The sequence below is a fragment of the Nestor notabilis genome, unplaced genomic scaffold (genome assembly GCF_000696875.1).
Source record: "Nestor notabilis isolate BGI_N333 unplaced genomic scaffold, ASM69687v1 scaffold4494, whole genome shotgun sequence".
Classification (NCBI taxonomy): Eukaryota; Metazoa; Chordata; class Aves; order Psittaciformes; family Psittacidae; genus Nestor; species Nestor notabilis.
Window position 1 is genome coordinate 147,628 of NW_009924151.1, and position 17,579 is coordinate 165,206.

A 17,579-nucleotide genomic window follows, 5' to 3' on the forward strand; every position below is an offset into this window, starting at 1 on the left:
CATTTGTAAGTAACTCTCCTCTTCCCCTAAGACCTCTCAAGGCTGCAGCAAAGACTTCTAAGCTGCGTATGCCCCATAGGCTGGTGCTGCTGCAGAGAGGCAGGTCCCACCCTGCTCCTGGCTGGCTGTTCCTTGAGGGGTTTAATGGCTGTCACCTATTCCTTGACCACACAAAATTTCATGCCTTATAATTTAAGAAACATTCATGTACTGAAATAAAGATTAACTGGGAAGAATATCTGAGAAATTACAGGAACCAAGTAAGCTACTTTATTCGCTAGGAAAAATAGAGAAAATTCCATATCACTACTTAAAGAAGAATATAATATTTGCAATAAAGAGGTAGGTAGTTACCTGGTAAAGTTTCTTCAGTGGTGCAATTTGGCAGCTGTGGTGGCTCTGGTACTACTACACTAATAAGGCAGACAACTAAGAAGAAAAATCTGGCCATACTTCGCTTATGTACAATTTATGTGCTGTGGCAAACTATAGATATTTTACACTGACACAGATATGGACTAAACAACGTTATAAATTAAACAGTTATTACAGGCCAAGTCATATACTGCCTATTTTGGAACAACCTTTCCAAAAACATTGCAAGTTCTTCGCTGCATGAAGCTCTGCAAAATCATATTCCCATTCTTATTTAAAATTAGTTTCTTGATGAGAACTGAACAAAGTAGTTACTGATTCTGGCATTCACTAGCAGGCCTGCAGATATTAGTAAGGCTGGACACCACTCAAAGATGCTTTGAGCAGGACACTTAAAGACCTGGGCTATTTGTTAGGAAACGTGGCGTTAGCACACCGTGGATCTTTTTAAGACTACACAAAACACCACAGAGATGAGTGGATCATATGCTTTAGAAAAAAACACATGAATTACAGGAAAAAAAACCCAAGCTATTATTTCTAAATGCAAGAAACAGCAAAACAACCTCTTTGCAAAGAGTCATAAATAATAAGGATTCTTCATCTTTACGTGTATTAGGGATGCGTAAAATTTACTGATCACTAACTTGCAAGGAGCATACTTTCCATTTCAAAAGCACTGAAAAAAAGAGCAATTGCATTTTGCCTACAATTGATGAAAGGGGAAAAACAGCGTAGATACGAGAGGGATCGTAGACTGTAATGGCCTGCTAATACTGCTTTACCTCAGCCTCCTACTGCAGGACGCTTTAGGAAAAGATGATGCCATATTGTTTGCTATTCTTCAAAAATATTCTGAAGCACTTGCTTAGCAATGGTCTGGATGAATCCATATAATTGGTTGTCAAAAAGCTCCAAAAGCAGTATTAAAGACATCACTGTGTCTTTTTAGGAAAGAAACGTTATTAGCTGCTGCAGAGATGAAATCACTGGATTAATGGGGCTGGAATCAGGGTGCTAGATGATCTCATCTAGAATGCTTTTCCAATGAAAAGATGAACCTGGTGAAATTATAAGGTCCTTTATAACGAATCTGATGAACAGGTAGAAAAAGTTTACAGATTAAATGACAGCTAGGAGCTAGTCATCTGAAAACGGTATGATGGCGAGCAATGGTCTCTTGTTAGGATTTGAAGCAAGAGTAACAGGAAGATGAGGTAAATTTAAATAGCTGCTGTCAGTGCAGCTTTGGTGATACAGATTTGTACAAGACATACATATCATACACTCGGGTTTAGGAGTTTGAGATTATTTTATTCAGAATACTGCTTTACTTGTTCCTCACAGAAGTCATTTATGGCTGCTAAAAAGTTTTGAAAAATTTCATTTAGAATACGCTCTATTTCAACCTGTCAGGATAAACCCTTCATTTTTCCAGATTTAATGATTTTTTTATTACTTTCCTTTGAAGTTGCTGTGCCTGACTTTCACTTAGAAGACTTCATATAAAGTTGTAGGTATTAAGTTCTGTAACTCTGTCTAGTTCAAGCTCTTAAAACAGGTTTGTTTTTTTGAAGAAGTTTTAGCTGTAGTTTGTGTGGGGAAAGTGGTCGTTTGTTTTTAGCAAATAATTTAAATGGGTGACTGCATATTACTTGGTTTTGGAGAAGTGTAGCACTTACTTGGCTATATGTCTTTGCGGTACTACCAACAGGCATTCTGTTCTGTTCAACTTGCCATTCTCAACTTTTGTATGTAACATAAACTGAATGTCCCCTTAAGCCTGGAGAAGATGCCCCAAGCAAGGCTGAGGCATGCTGATAAGCCACTGCACAGTCTCTTTGGAAATAATTCTATGGATGTTTTATCAAGCAACAAAGCCAGTCCACCACTCAGTCTTTTGAATACAACTATTTGTTGTGGCATGCTGTAACCTAAATCAAGGAAATGATCCAGGTCAAGACAAATAACACCAGCCAACCTTGCCTGCAAATCTTCCTTGTTTTTCATGTAGACTCTTTCACTGGCTTTCCCCCACACCAATCGGTCACCTGAATATTTGCTTTGGTCCAGGTGAGGTGAACATACTTAACAGTGACACAGGAGTGAAGTTAGGAACTTCTCAAACCAGCTAGTGTAGGGGAAACTGCATCTTCTCTCTGTTACTTCCTAGTCTGTTTTAATTACACACAGTAGACTGACTACTCTCCCAAACAATTAATCTGGCATTTTCCAAGAGTACCAAAGGTACCACTCTATCTATATTCTTTTTATCAAATTATTACATAGGTGTACTGTCAAGGTTACAAATTCAAGATTGGTAGGGCTATAAAACCATGGTGGCAACACCGTAATACTTCTAATGGGGTTTAGAAAAAAAAGCCAAAACAAAAAAAATCACATACTTTTAAAGCTGTTTGTTTGGTCTGACAAGAAAAGAAAAGACAAAGTGGCTCCAGGAATCATTATTTAGCATAACAGCTCTAATATTTTAAATATACTACATCTTGTTTACCATGATGTTTACTGAAAATCTAGCCAATTTAAGAAAAGAACATGGTTATCATGTAACTCCAGAATAAATTGAGATTGATTTATTTTTTGAAATTACATCAGCTGTTTAGCTATACAGTGACATTCAGCACTGGGGCAGAGCTGCTTATTTTTATGCTCACTTCTCAACTCCTGCAATAAATTTATCTTTATTATTGAAGCCCTCAGTTAAAACCAGACACCTGATTGGGCTAATGCTTTGTATCATGAGCTCTGATGCTAGCAGGTAGGCTAGAACATCAGAAAGTCACAGATCTTGATATCACAACCTATCTATCTGTAACAAATCAAATGAGAACGAGGGATCAAAAGCATCTGCTTTTGCCTTCTTAGTATATGGGAGATTGTAGGCTTACAATTTTCACTAGAAAATGATGAAAGGACGGGTCTTGAGGAATTGATGCAGGTTTGCTTTCTGCACCCCTCTATTTGAGGTTCAATCCAGATCCAGGCAGCTCTTCCTTTGTATGATCCCAGTGTGGAAGCAAAAGGAAACAGGGAAAGAGGTAGCAGGGGCTGAGAAGATGTGGTTATGAACACATAAAGATTTGGGAACAGCCAAATGTCAGACCTTGCAGCAAACAGAAGACAAAGAATAAAGTAACCTGGGGTGCAATAATAACTCAGCAAGATATTACAGTGAGAAGCACACCAGTGAGAATGTCAGTGGAGTTATGAAGATGAAACTCCCCTAGAAAAACAGGGAAGTAGACAATAACAGGTAGAGGAACTTTCTGTTTCTCAAGCCATAGGGAAATCTCGAGTAAAGAGCAGTTGGTGTTTGAGAAAACCATCATATCTTGCATGCATCTGGTAAGTCAAAGAACTTACTGGAAAGAAAGTGCTGTGATGCAGGCCCAAAATCTCGGTGTGCCTCCTGTAACTGTTTAAGGCGATCCTCTACAGACACCTACACACAAGCACAAATACACAAAATTCACATTGCATTTACTTTGTAAGATAAGAACCATGGTAATAAAAACACTTGTTTTCATTAATTTTTAGTTATATAAATTTAGGTAGTCTGTGTGTCATAGCACTTGACATCCAGCTACTCAAGGCTACTTTTTTTCTTTCATTGGCTTGATGAATGTCATGTTCATATTCTTGAAGTGTTCTTGTGAGAGTACTGCAGATCAATAATGAATAACAGTAGGTTCATGGTGACTATAGCTGACTGCTGAAGTTTCTGACCTCCTACCAACCCTTCTGTTGTCCAAATTTCCACAGTCAGCAGGTCTCGGTTTGATTGTACTGATCTCACAGCTGCCTTTCCAGCATGAAACCATTTTGGAAGATACTGCTTCACTGGCTGACATGGTTCCCCCCCGGTTTATTAATTGAAACTGCACTAGCACACGCAGCAGCAGTTTGGCTGCTTGGTTAACTCAGTTTGAGAGGACACACACACAAAAGAAAAAAAGAAGGAAAAAAAGAGAAAGAAAACCACTACCATATTAGGAACGAGAAGGTCTCATACAACACAATAGTTTTGCCCCTTAGGAACAACTCATTCGGCCCAAAAAATGATGCCCAGGTTTTGAAAATTCTGTCCCACTTCTCTCGGCTAGAGAGGTGACAGATGCTCCTTCCTTACCCTAATTCTTTCAGACACTTAATATCACTTAGAAGCCAGGTAAAGAAATAAATAGCATCTGACTCACAATAAGTATTTCCTACGAAAAAGAGAGTGACAAAGTGCAAAAATTGATAAACGAATTCTTAACTGATGTAAGAAACTTAATTAAATCATTCACTGAAACTGCATGAGTTTGAACTGTAATCAGGCACATTGATTTACCTTTCTCAGACCATTTAAGCACAATAATCATAATTAGGCAATATGAATCTTTCATACAGCATATCCTCTTCTGTTTTATAATGCTAAATGTTCTATTGCTCACATCTGGTTACAGTTTTACCAGTACTTAAGTCACTGTAAGTGAAATTCCCTGCCGAAACTTAACACTCAAAACCAAAATAAAACAGCTTTCACACAAGCTGGAAACACAACAGAAATACATACATCATTTCTCAGTGACAATGATTTATGTAATAAAAATATTGCTATAAGACATACAAAATACCATGCAGTAATAGTTCCCCCTAGTCTCCAGAGATTAATGTGGTCTCCTGAGTGAGTAAACTGCTGGGAAAGGAAAAGTTTTTGCCAAGCTACACAAGGAAAGACAGCTCCCTATGTTGCTTTTGTACCACTGGAGTAACACCTTAACGATAGAAATAATGGACAAATGCTAATAACACATCTTTTTAAGAGCAGCATCCCTCTCCCCACACCTACTATACACATTCAGGAGAATACCTGTAAAAGTTTCCACCGCATATTAAGATCATCCAGTTGACGAGACATTTTTAACGATGGATAAAGGTCAAGTGGAGACAGCTGACTGGACAAATCATTCACTGTCTTAACTTTCAAGTTGATGGGAGCAATTTCTTCTCGAAAAGCCTAAAAGAGTAAGAAGCATTCATTTATTTTCAACAGATACCTGAGCAGCACAAAAACCACTGTAAACAACATGGAGCTGACTTGTCCAATGTGTCGGCTCATGCTAAATAACTGTACACAACTCAGTTCTCTGGCAAAGAAAGTTCACTCACTTCAGTATTCTTATTAATTCTTTCACTCCTTCACATACATCTTTAGAGAAAAGAGTATGCTATTTACTCAAATGCTCATATCCAAATTGTGCTCCAAAACAATTTAACTAGGTTTTTAGTGGTGCCATATGGTTTTAGAACTTTTCTTTCCAAAAAGAAATATGCAATGCTCTATCAGGAGCTTTAGCAGTCTACAGTGTGTAAAGTGCTCTTAAGAAAAGAATGCTTTCAGTAACTACAGTTTTCCAGTATTAAGCAGCTGGCAAAAAATCAATTTAAAGGCTATTATTGAATTAGTAAAGCATGAAGGAATGCATCTTCTAAGGAAAAGGAGTACTATGTTTTACCTAGTTACAACTCTAGAGTAAAACTATCACAATGATTAAAAAGAAGAAAAGGGTTTATTGAATTTAATGAAACTAAATACAGTATTAAGCTAGAATTGATGCAAATTTTAGTTACAGTTGAAGATGTATCAAACGTCTTGCTTCCTGTGAGCAGTTAATCGTTCAGTCCTATAAACGGCTTAATTAAACATCATGAAACAAGCCAAAAACAACTGGAAAAAGATTTTCTCTGGAAATTCAATTATTTACCTCCCTTCAAAATCTCTGTCACCCGGCCCAGGAACAGAAGGAACCTACTGGTAAGCAGAAGCTTCTGTTCCAGAAGCATTTGGCTTCTGGACAGCCAGCAGGCCCCTATTACTTCAGCAGATGTTACAGTTTTTGAGCAGCAGTGAAAATCTAAAAGACTTTGCTTTACTCTTCTTTATAGAAAAAGCCATCAAGATATGACAAATCATTTCTTAATTTGAGAACACAGAGCTACTCAGCATCAACATCTTATTGCTTGCTTTAGTATCTGGTTGCAGCCCACGGCCCTTCATTCTTTTAACTCCAGTGTCCCATGCTGAAGACATAGATGGTCAAGTACATGACTCCAGGGTCCTCTAACGTTTTGCTATATTCATTCTTGAGCTTAATAAGTGAAAAGTTGCATTTGTGAAACAGAACCTTGGCAGTAACTGCTAAACTTGCCTGAAACATCAATTTTCTCTACTTACACATGCACACCCACATGTTCTCCTGGAATCCCTGATATTCAGGCACTCCCCCAAGCACTATGACTATTTCCAGTCAGCCTTCCTGGACAATGTTAGTTATCAGAGGGTATTTCTCCTTTGGGGAACTCTGCATTACTGTGTCCCTACTCAATCCATGCAACTAAGCAGGGGACAACTACTACCTATCATGAGCAGCCATGGCCTGGGGTGCCGAGCCCTGCATGGGTGGCCTGGAACCCTGGCTGCAAGACCGGGTATGACCATGAGAATATGGTAATGTGTGTTCTTCACTTTGAAATAATCCTGAAGAGAAGCCAGATTCAAGTAAAGGCAAATATAAATTTTCACTCATACAAGCTAAAATAGACAAAAGATGTGTGAAGTCTGTGAAAGTTAAGTGACAGAAATTAAAACCATGTGCATTACTTCTGTATGACTGAAAAAACTCCTAAGTTTTCTAAGAAGAAAGCTATACATGATGGCCAAACAGATCTGATAGCTCACCACTACAAAAAGGAGGGGAGCCTACTGCCAACTGCCAGAATAATAACTGATTCAGCTCACTCATAATCCAGTGCCTGGGCAAAGCTCCAAGCACACTCATGACCTAACTATGGATTAGACAATATTTCTAGAAAGAAAATATTTAAATCCTCAAACACAATTTTTTTCATTCAATGAATGTGATATTCTGTACACTACTGTAGCTTGCTGATCACATGCGCTTATGCAATCACTTGAGCAGTTTAAACTGTACATGAGAATTTAAGTGTACAGTGTGTATATAGCTAATGTGACTAGGGGTAGTAGAACGTAGGGGTCTGCTTCTCACACAGACTAAATATTTCCCAGGAATTCCACACTTACTGTAGTTTTCTCAATGTGATCTGGTAATGAATCTATGAGCAAGTCTCCCACAGGTTTCCAGCCATTCCTCACATTTTCAGCTTCCTTCAAGTCAGCATCGAGGTCATCCATGGCACACTGCAGGTCTTTCAGTTTTTCTAATGCTTTGTCTACTTGTTTCTGCCAGATAGTGGCACTGGCATTTAGGTTCTCCCATTTCTCTTTTACCTCCGATGACTGCTTACGCATAGCTTTGGCAATCCTCATAGCTTTCTCCTCAGGGGTCAACTCTGCAGAGCGGAAGAAAAGATACGCTGTTTATTTCTGCTCTATTTGTGTCTATTCAGTGTCCAGACAGTGCTCCTGAGGTGCACACTCAAGACAGTAAGTCCAGCGTTAACTGATAATTTATTTCAGCAGATACAAGGTAGAAGACAGTGTACCTTGCCATAACTGAAATAAACTTTAATCACTCCTAATGACAAAATAAAGCTTGATCAGAAGTCGGGAAACTGTTCTTACTTCCATGTATTATGATATCCGCAAAGCAAAGGCAGCTTTCTGCTGGTTTGTCACTTCTGGAAGCACAGAAGGAGGAAATGGAAGATCACTCTTCCCTACTGGAAACTGCAATAGGGAATCCGAACACCATTTCATGTAGAAAGAACAAGAAAAGTGCTTTGTTCCTGGATCACTTATCACCACCTTTCACTCTACCATCAGGATGTCCTGCACTAGCAAAAACCTAGGTGTACTATGTGGTGAGTGGTTGTGCAGTTCTACATCCATTTTTCTGTTAACACCAAAGTCCTAAAAGGATGGCTTAAACAGGTTTAGCCAGTCTAAAAATGTTTAGTGAACCTTTTGACTGAAAAAGAGCCAAGCTTATGGTATACTCTTTCTAACAAACTTCAGACTTATGTGTCTAAATCCCACACAACCCAGCAACCACAAAAATCACATTCATGTTAGCAAAGACAAAGTGGGCATACACGCAACCTCAGGATGTAGTCACAGGAGATGATACCGATTATTTCAGTGAATTGCTTATTTTAAAACCCCAGTCCCTGCAAGACTTAAAAAAAAAATTAAAAAAAAAATTAGAATACACTCAATTTGTTGCTGAGAAGGGCAATTTTTCCCAGATGTAAAAGTAACGGGGAGTTTAGATCAAAACCAGTTTCTTCCCACCAAGTCTATATATTTTTTAAAAATGTTGGCCCATATTAGTCTTGAGCCATGTTAGACTACAAATACTAAAAAAGTACTCAGCAACACAATCAGATGCCATCTGAGGTGCAAAAATACCCCAAAAAAATCAAAAACCAACCAACCCACAACTAAGCTGCAATGCTTAACTAGATGTGAAGGGAGATAAATTATGTATGTAGCTCTAGGATATAGAGACATGCCAGTAACCCACAATTTGTGATACTGACAGACCAGAATAAAGATGAAAACAAAAGATATGCTGTGATAAATTATACCTCGTCTCTGGAATTCCAGCAATTTGCGGGGAATAAACTGTATCATAGGACAACACAGTTCTGGTTTGACCTTTAGCCCAAGCTTTGCAACAGATTTTAGAAAAAGAAATAAAGCTTAAGTTTTAAGCAAAACCCCCTTTCAGATAAAAACTGTTGTTTTAAACTAAAAACAACAGCTACAAGTTGCTTAGGTAAAGATATCAAATAAACTGTTACTGGAATTAATAATATACCAGTGATGAATGAATGAGAATCCACTACAGTCCCTACAAAGGGACCATGAGCAATCTAGATACCGCTAAACTGCAGCATGCAAGCAAGCTGCAGCTGGTGGCAGAGACTGAGGTACCCTATGATATAGCTATAGGTTGAGGAGAACCAGGCCTCAGGTGTAAAAGCTGCAGGACTTTAAATGAGGATTAATGGAGCACCTAGCATCGGAACACTTTACAAAAGCAAAGGGACTACTGAGCTTCATTGAAAAATCAAAAGAAAATTGCAGACCCAGCAGAGAAAGCCTCCTTTGTTGGCATCTTGTTGGCATGTGAATACAGGAGACATTATATTCAGAAACTGAAATAAGTAGAAATTACATATATGCAAAGCCACAACCTTCCATTTTTATCCAACATCATGTGCTTGTATCATCCTTCACCCGTTACCAGAGCCACAAGGGCTTACCAGTTCTAAACTAGATTATTAGCAGGTCATTTAAAATGACCACTCACTTGATCACCCTTGTCACTTGACAAGGAACATACTGAAAGCTTTAATAAGAGCTGAAAATCTTGCAAAACTTTTTGGTTGTCTATAAAGCTACTGACACAACAGATTCAATGAGTGCTTCTTGATCCAGTAGAAGCATTAAGAACAAAAGTGGCTGTAGCAATGAATAGGAACAGAAGAAGGGAACAACAGCTTGACTTTATTTGTCTGGCCAGTTAAAACAAGGCAGCTTTATTCATGACAGGCTGGTCACATATTTTGAGAAAGAAAAAGATTCCAGACTGACAAGGTGATAAAAGTATCCCAACAGAACTGGAACCCAAAACATTTGTCATATCAGTGTCATTGTAAAGGGTACATGCCACATTTTATTTGAAAAATATTAATTCACTGTGAGACTGCTTTATTTTGCAAAAGCCTTGGAAGTGCTTGTAAATGTGCCCTAAAAAGACATTTACAAGGGAAATAGAGCTAAGCACACATTTTTATGAGCTATAATACCACTCATCATCTATTAATTTCAGAGAGAAATACATCTTGTATAAGCTTAATGTTTTCCATCATGATAACCCAACTTATTAACGAGCAACACATTACTTCTTTTCCAAGCAGATAAGACATTCTCCAAGACACTGGCTGCATAGCACAAAATTGTAAACCTCAAAAAAAAACCAGTGAGAATTTTCTTCTGTAAGTTTGGAACTTGTTTCACCAGTCTGTCATTACACACAGTCGCAGATAGTGTGAAAAAATGCTTGTTGCTTTTCTGTCCCCACTTAATATAAAGTCTTCTCAAAGATCAGCTTTTCTTATTTTTTTTTAAATGGTACTTATTACATTATCTCTACTTCAGCAGCTGCTCAGAAAGTAAGAAAAGCCTGTATTCACTGGACCATCTGTTTACAAGAGAGGAAAGATATTAACTGACCTTGCAGTCAGGGAGAAAGAGAAGGAAAACATAGTCTGCTTCTGTTGTGGGCAAAACTTGATTTTAATAAGGTTTTGGTTTTGTTTTTTTTTTTTGTCACAAACAAAATAATGAAAACACCAAAAGCTTTTCTGTGTCTCTAGCAGAGATAAAAGTGCCATGGAAGGGAAACTTTCAAGCCTGAATTTTACAGCACATAGCTTCCTCACAAGCTTACATACTTGGAGAATACTTACCCAGGAAAGTTACCAGTAAAGAAAATTCTCCTTGGGTTAGGAAATTATTTTTGATCTCAAACTATTCCTGGCTCTAGCAGATATGATTCTAAGCAACTGTGCTTGATCATCATTATGTGCACTTCAACTAGTGATCTCTCTCCATCTTGCCAAAACTGCATTAATTTCCTTTCACTTTTGCTATATTCTTAATAAAATATACTAGAACTGGTCCTGATTTCATGCCTCCTCCCTCTCCCATTATGTCAAATGTTGTGTCTTCCGTGGCTCAGTCAAGATTTGCAGCAAAAAACCAATGGGTGACACAGTACTGTAATCATTACGAAAACTTACAGATCATTTGAACAGACACAATGGCACCCCGTCAAACTCCTAAGCAGAAGAACCAAAAGTAGTACTATCATTGAATGAAGTCTTTAGCATCACTCCAGCAAAAGTATTCTCTGGATTTCTAATAATTTGGACAGAAAACTTAGTTCTGATGAGACGGGAATAGGAAGCTTAAAGAATAAGCAGCAACTGGTTAATGTGGAAATGTAGCAATTACTCAGAATCCAAGAACCCAATCATGCAAGCATAATATAGCATGTCACCTTTTTCTCTTATTCAAATATCTATTGCATATGTAGTCAAAACAAAGACAAAGCACAGTCATTTTCATCTCTATCCCTTTAGGCTTTCTTCTATCAAACCTGAACATTCTTCAAACTAGAGAAATATAATTAAATAAAGAGTGAATGAGAAAAGACTCTGCAGGTTGAAAGACAAATTACCTTTAGTCTGTAGAAGAAAGAACTGTGAAAGCATGGAAAATGAAAGCTGTTAACCTCATGTATGATGAATACTTCTGGAAAGGGCCCGGAGTATGGGCTCCAGATAAAGACAAATGAGAACAATGCTAGCAAGTATACATATCCTTCAATAATGGTTGTTGATTTCCCAGGGGGTGCCAGTGGGGAAGACATGGAAGAATGAAACAAAGAGAAAATAGCTTCAAGTTAAAAGAAATAATTAAGTTGTCCCATAGTATCTCTCTCCAGAAAACCCAAAAAGATTACAGCAATCCTGACAACCATGCATTTATCCAACACAGCCAGTGTAATTTGTCAATATAATCAAAACACACAGGATACCTCTCACTAAAATTAAGCCACCATTTTGTAATAAATGGTGTGATCCAACATGAGTTCACAAGGGGTATAGTGGAAGCCCAATCAACGTTTCTGTTACTCCAGAAACATAAACTTAGGTATAAACTCAGTTTTAGCCTGCTCCTGCCAGAAAACCAGAAAAAACCAAATATAACAGTACTGTTACAGCATTACCAAGCTACTATGTCTTCTTCCAATTCCTGTTGAAAAGAGAGTACTAGTGGAAAGAAGGCTATCACCACGGTATCCCAGTTACTCCAGCGAAGCAAGGAATTAATCCTATGTTTCCAAAGCACTGTAAGTACAGACTGTGACAAGCCTTTTATTTCTTCCAAAGATCAATAAAGATTTTTTCCTGGCACAGCAGATATGGCAGGTAGCTCTTCAGCAAATCTGTAGGAGACAGATATACATCCCCTAACAGCATTTCAGAACAAAACAAAGGCATCTATTTTAATTCAAAATAACAACACCCGAAAATAAAGTCAGGCAGCACAAGAGATAGGGCTCCCTGACTTGATGGCATCCTATTACACCAACATGGGTCTTTGAAACATCCATATTCGGAAATTTTTGGAACCTTCTAAGCAAGCGTTCTCAGCATGTTTCCTCCTCTATACAGTTTTTGTTTAATATTCTGCAGTTTCCAATTTGCTTTCTTGAGGCTCATTTACAGTGTTTCAGAACTACGTTTGCTCTAGAGTATAGGAAAGGAATTTTTTTTCAAGCAACATCCTAACTTTCACATCCATCAGTCATCTGCATTGCTAGTAGCATAACTGAAAATCCTCTTGCAGACAAATCTTTACTGGTTTCTGGAGTCTTTAAAACAAGGCAACAGTTAAACTTGAAGAACATGGCTTCTATCTGGGAAGCATTCTAGTACTTCGGCTAAAACTGGACCATATAACGGAGCATACAGATCAAGAATTAATATAACTTTGCTTATAACCTGAGGTCCTCATGGCTTAAAAAAATCAAACAAAACCAAAACGATAATAAAATTGACCACTATGGCCTCAGGCCATCCTGTTTCCAATACTCAGCTGTTAAAAATTCAGCTCAGCTGCATAGCAGAGAACAGAAAGCTATCCCAGGTGTGTGTAGTAGCTAGTTTTACACAATAGCTGGTGGACAGGCACAAGTGTTTGAAAATAGAAATATTGACTGCTATATACATTAGAAAACAGTAAATCACCTATTTCCAGTTTGATCTCCCTTGCTAAGAGGAAAAATTATGGCAGAGAATTTACCCAAACTTGCTCAGTGGTAGTAAACAAAGAAGTTTGACTCTTATTTATGTCTGAAAGAGGTGAATATTCTATGTGTCTACAAGCTTATAGTAAGTATATGCATGTAATTCATTGATATCTACTAATATATTTCTCCTATAACAGATGTTATTTATGGGGCTTCCTACACTTTCAATTAAGGAGAGATAACAGATGGCAAATGCTTAATTTCAAATGATGTGTTTATCACAACAGCCTTTGCTACCAAATAGCAGTTTTCAAAGCTAGGAATCTAGAAGCTACTGAAGTACTTCAACAACACTGCAGATTCCTGGAAACAGTCACTGTTGCAGTGAGAATCAGCGTGGAGACCTATAGTAATATGCTAGGATGTTAGTTTATGTTATCTTCTAAAAAAATTATCCCTCATTGCAGCAGTGGAATTTTAAGGACAAAACTTCAGCAAAGCTGTATCATCAGTCTGTAGGACCCTGGAGACAGAAAACATTATTTCTGCTTTCCTTTATGTTTCCCATGTCCTGTAACCTTACCAACAGTATAAGGATCTAAGCCAACTGTAACTATGCCATAGAGAATTATAATTAAAATTTTTAGACTTAAATTTCCTCCTATACCATGGACATGTGACAACAAAGCTAAAAATGTAGGCATTTCCAATTTCTTTATCCTGTCCATCTATAAAATTCAGCAGCTGGCCTGATGGTTTTATCAATCAGCTCCACTCAGATGCTGAAGCAGCTCACAGGCAAGAAGAGTGTGAAGCTTGCTTTATCATTTTTCTCCCTATGGAAACATGGCAAAACAAAATCAGAAGAAAAGACAGATGGGAGATAAGATTAACTTAGAAGGACATTTCCTGAAAGATGAAGAACTGTGTTTGAATGTGCCAATTACTACAGGGTACAGTAGAAGGACAACACAGGAAGCATTAAAGGCAAGATGGGAAGAAAAAAACAAGGCTTGCTCATAACCTGATTTTACATTCTTGTGATATATTTGAAATTAGCAAGAACATTATAGACAATAATGGGTTGTCATAAGGCATCTTATAACAAATATTCTCTCTGGATGGAACAATGAATGTATGTATGCACAGGTCCTTAAAATAGGTCTTGATGAGTCAAGCTCAAAACTGATTCTAATCAGTTTTCTCCTAAACCTCTCTTATTCCTTGTCCTTGCAACAATGCAAGGGGAGGAAGGAATAAAAAAAAAATAAAAATAATTAGTGGATGGTGAGAGATAGGTTGAAGAAAATAGAAAAAAAATTACCACTTTACCCTCTTCAGATTAGAAAACCCTCTCTCCTAAACACCCCTGACATTACACAGGGTAAGAATTAACCTCAAGAAGCAGTGATTTTCCAATTACTGTGACTATGATTTAAAAGAAAAGGGTTTTGTTACTTGTTGATAGAAGCAGTGAAACCCGTGTTCAAATCATGACCGTACAGTGCTGTGTACCACTGTGTGCTGTGCACATGGTGTCTGTAAGGGGCTGCTGGGGCCGGCCAGCTCCAGCTGACCCGCCACAGGGCACAGCTGAGGCCCTCAGCCACGCTGGTGGCACTTCAGGGAACGTATTTAGGATACAGTAGAAAACACCAGAGAGAGAGGAGGAGGGAACAAAGAGGAGTCAGAGTAGAGGGAACACCAAGGCCTAAGCAGAAGCAACAGCAGCTCCATGGCAGATACTCCCCATGGAGAGCCCAGGCTGGGACAGAAGAGAGATGTGAGGAGAAAGGAGCAGCAGAGAGAAACTGCTAGGCTGCCTGTAGACCCACCACCTTCCCACACCACTTGCTGCCTTGTTGAAGAGGAGGGGAGGAAAGCTGTGGTTTTCATGTTTTCTTCCTGTTTCTCACCATTGAACCAGTAATTAAATATTTATTTTAAATGTCAATAAATAGCTTATTTTCCCCAAGCTAAATCTGTTTGGCCCATAACGGTAATTTGTAATGGATCTGCATTTGTCCCCATCTTGGCCTATGAGCTTTCTCACTCCTTCCTATCTTCTGCCTCCATCCCACTGAGGAAATGAGTGAATGGATGGGTGGGAGTTTGGCTGGTAGCCCAGACTAACCCACACACCACGTGCTCAAAACAAGAAAATCTATGGAACTACTGAGTGTGAACAAGGAGGAGGAAAATAAGTTCAATGCACATCTATGAATCTTCCCAGTCCAAACACATTTGATCGTTTCTCAAATATGATGACAACAGACACTCATACATCACTTACAGACCATCTGCCTGGCCATTATTGTTATGCACTTTAGCACAGTCATCAAATTCCCTGCTATTTTGTTATCACTGCCATCTGTATAACTAATAATAATAATACTACAACAATAACAACAATACTACAATAGATTGCAAAACAAGAATTTATGATGCAGCTCATTTTCTGAAGTCTGCTTTTGCACTTTCAGTCAACACTGACTCAATCACTGATATCAACCCCTGCTACAAAATTAACATTTTACACTGGTAAAATTTTATGCACTGGCATAATTTATGTTGGGTTGTTCTATGGCTTTTCAGAGGAGAATCTGTGACTTCAGACTTTTGTGTGAAAAAATGAGCAAATATAAAACAAGCATTGCTTACTTTTCAACTGCAAGGTTGCTTGTGATTTAGACCAAAACATTAGAAATGCAATGTATCAAATAAGTCTGACAGTAAAGACAAACTATGTTTTCGGGAGTCAGGAGTTCAAAAAGGAAGTAGTAAGATACATTATAGCAGCTAAGGTACAAGAACTAATCACAGGGAAAAATGATTCATTTGCTTTAATCAGCAGCTATTCAAACTTTATCTACAAAGTTGAATTAGGGAATATGAAACCACATTTGCACGGAAGTAATAGAAAGTATGTTGCAGGAAAGATCAGGACTTTCCATGGAACAAACTTTAAAAGTTTGCTATGGAGATGCATAAGGAGATGTATGGGGAAAAAAAACCACAACAAAACCTCCTGATACAAGCAGCTATACTGTAATTTTGTAAATTATTGAGAACAGTAAATTATTCACATCTTACAGCAACTGATACAAACAGATTACTATCTTTACCAAGAAAAATTCTTACGTAATTAAGATTTTATAATGTTGTAACTTATATCAGAAACATAATTCTAGGACTTACTTACACCAATATTTGGCATATTTTTCTATTTTTTGGTTATGGGGGTGGGGAAAATTATGTATTCGTATGTGTATCCTTCAGCTACTATTCTGACTACACTTACTGTGCATATGTCATCCTGTTAAGAAGAAAGGGAAGACAGAAGCAATTACTTTAATGTTTTGAATCAAAAATTGGAAAAGGAAATTCAGATTTTTCTACTTCTTCCATTAAAATGCAATACTTATAAAGCAGGGTGTATGTTCTGAGGCTAAATAATTGAAATAAAAGCAATTGAGATGTGATTTGGAACATTCTGAAATCTAACCAAGTAATCAGGATATCAGATATGTACTAGAGACATGTAAGTCCTTTTTCTCTCATTTTGACCATTCCCAAAAGTAAGCATTTTCTGACCTGTTTTGGAATGCAAGCTTCTTCTTGGTTCCTCAGGCCCCTCAATTGGTTGATCAGCAAGGAAAACTCGTGCCTGGTCCACAGCATTGAGAATGGTTTGCTCTTTATCCTTCAGTTCACGCCTCAGTGCCTTTTGGGAAGGAAAAGAAGAATGCCATTTGTAACTTGATCTTGTAAACAACAGATACTATACCATTTTCTCTGTTTTCACCTCTTTGACCAGACCTGTCTGGTGAGTGAGTAATAGACAACACGTCATTTAGAATGAAAGATGAAATGTAAATTTCACAAAACAGAAATGTCAAGAAATTAAGGCTGGAAGGGTAATTTTTATAGAATTGACTTGAAGAACTGAACACAAGAAAGATGGTGAGGGTAGGTTTCAAAAACACATAACAGAAACGGAAACTACTACATTTAACCTCTAAAAAAAAAAAAAAAGTAAAATTAAAGGGTTTATTGCTACGAACAGGACTGCTCATATACAGCAGATTACTACAACACACGTTTTTCTTTCTTGGTAGCTGGAATAACGTAAAATTGCATCTACTGAAACTTCAGAAGATAATTTTACAACTCAAAAAAACAACTGCAAAAGTACGTTACGTTTCTTAGAAAATGCTTCCTTTTGTGTCTTCTATTTATTAGTATTTTTAAAACTTAGAAGATACGTAACCAGAGCTTTTATGATGATAATACGTTGCAAAAAAACCCCCCAAAATTCCTTCAGATTAGTTGCAAGTATTTTGAGCCTTATTATGCAGAAACAATTGAGCTTTATATATACATAAATTT

General features: G+C 37.7%; 1 protein-coding gene across 1 annotated transcript in view; it reads right to left on the reverse strand.

The window, feature by feature from the left end:
* The window catches only part of LOC104404131 (utrophin-like), a gene marked incomplete at its 5' end in the record, with an annotated part of 86,393 nt that extends 69,479 nt beyond the window's left edge, over positions 1–16,914 (reverse strand). The window contains 4 exons of the mRNA XM_010012483.1: positions 3,760–3,838; positions 5,252–5,398; positions 7,484–7,752; positions 16,785–16,914. Of these exons, the coding sequence (XP_010010785.1) occupies positions 3,760–3,838; positions 5,252–5,398; positions 7,484–7,752; positions 16,785–16,914 (625 nt within the window). The remainder of the gene's footprint in view (positions 1–3,759; positions 3,839–5,251; positions 5,399–7,483; positions 7,753–16,784) is intronic.
* Between the last annotated feature and the right edge of the window lie 665 nt (positions 16,915–17,579).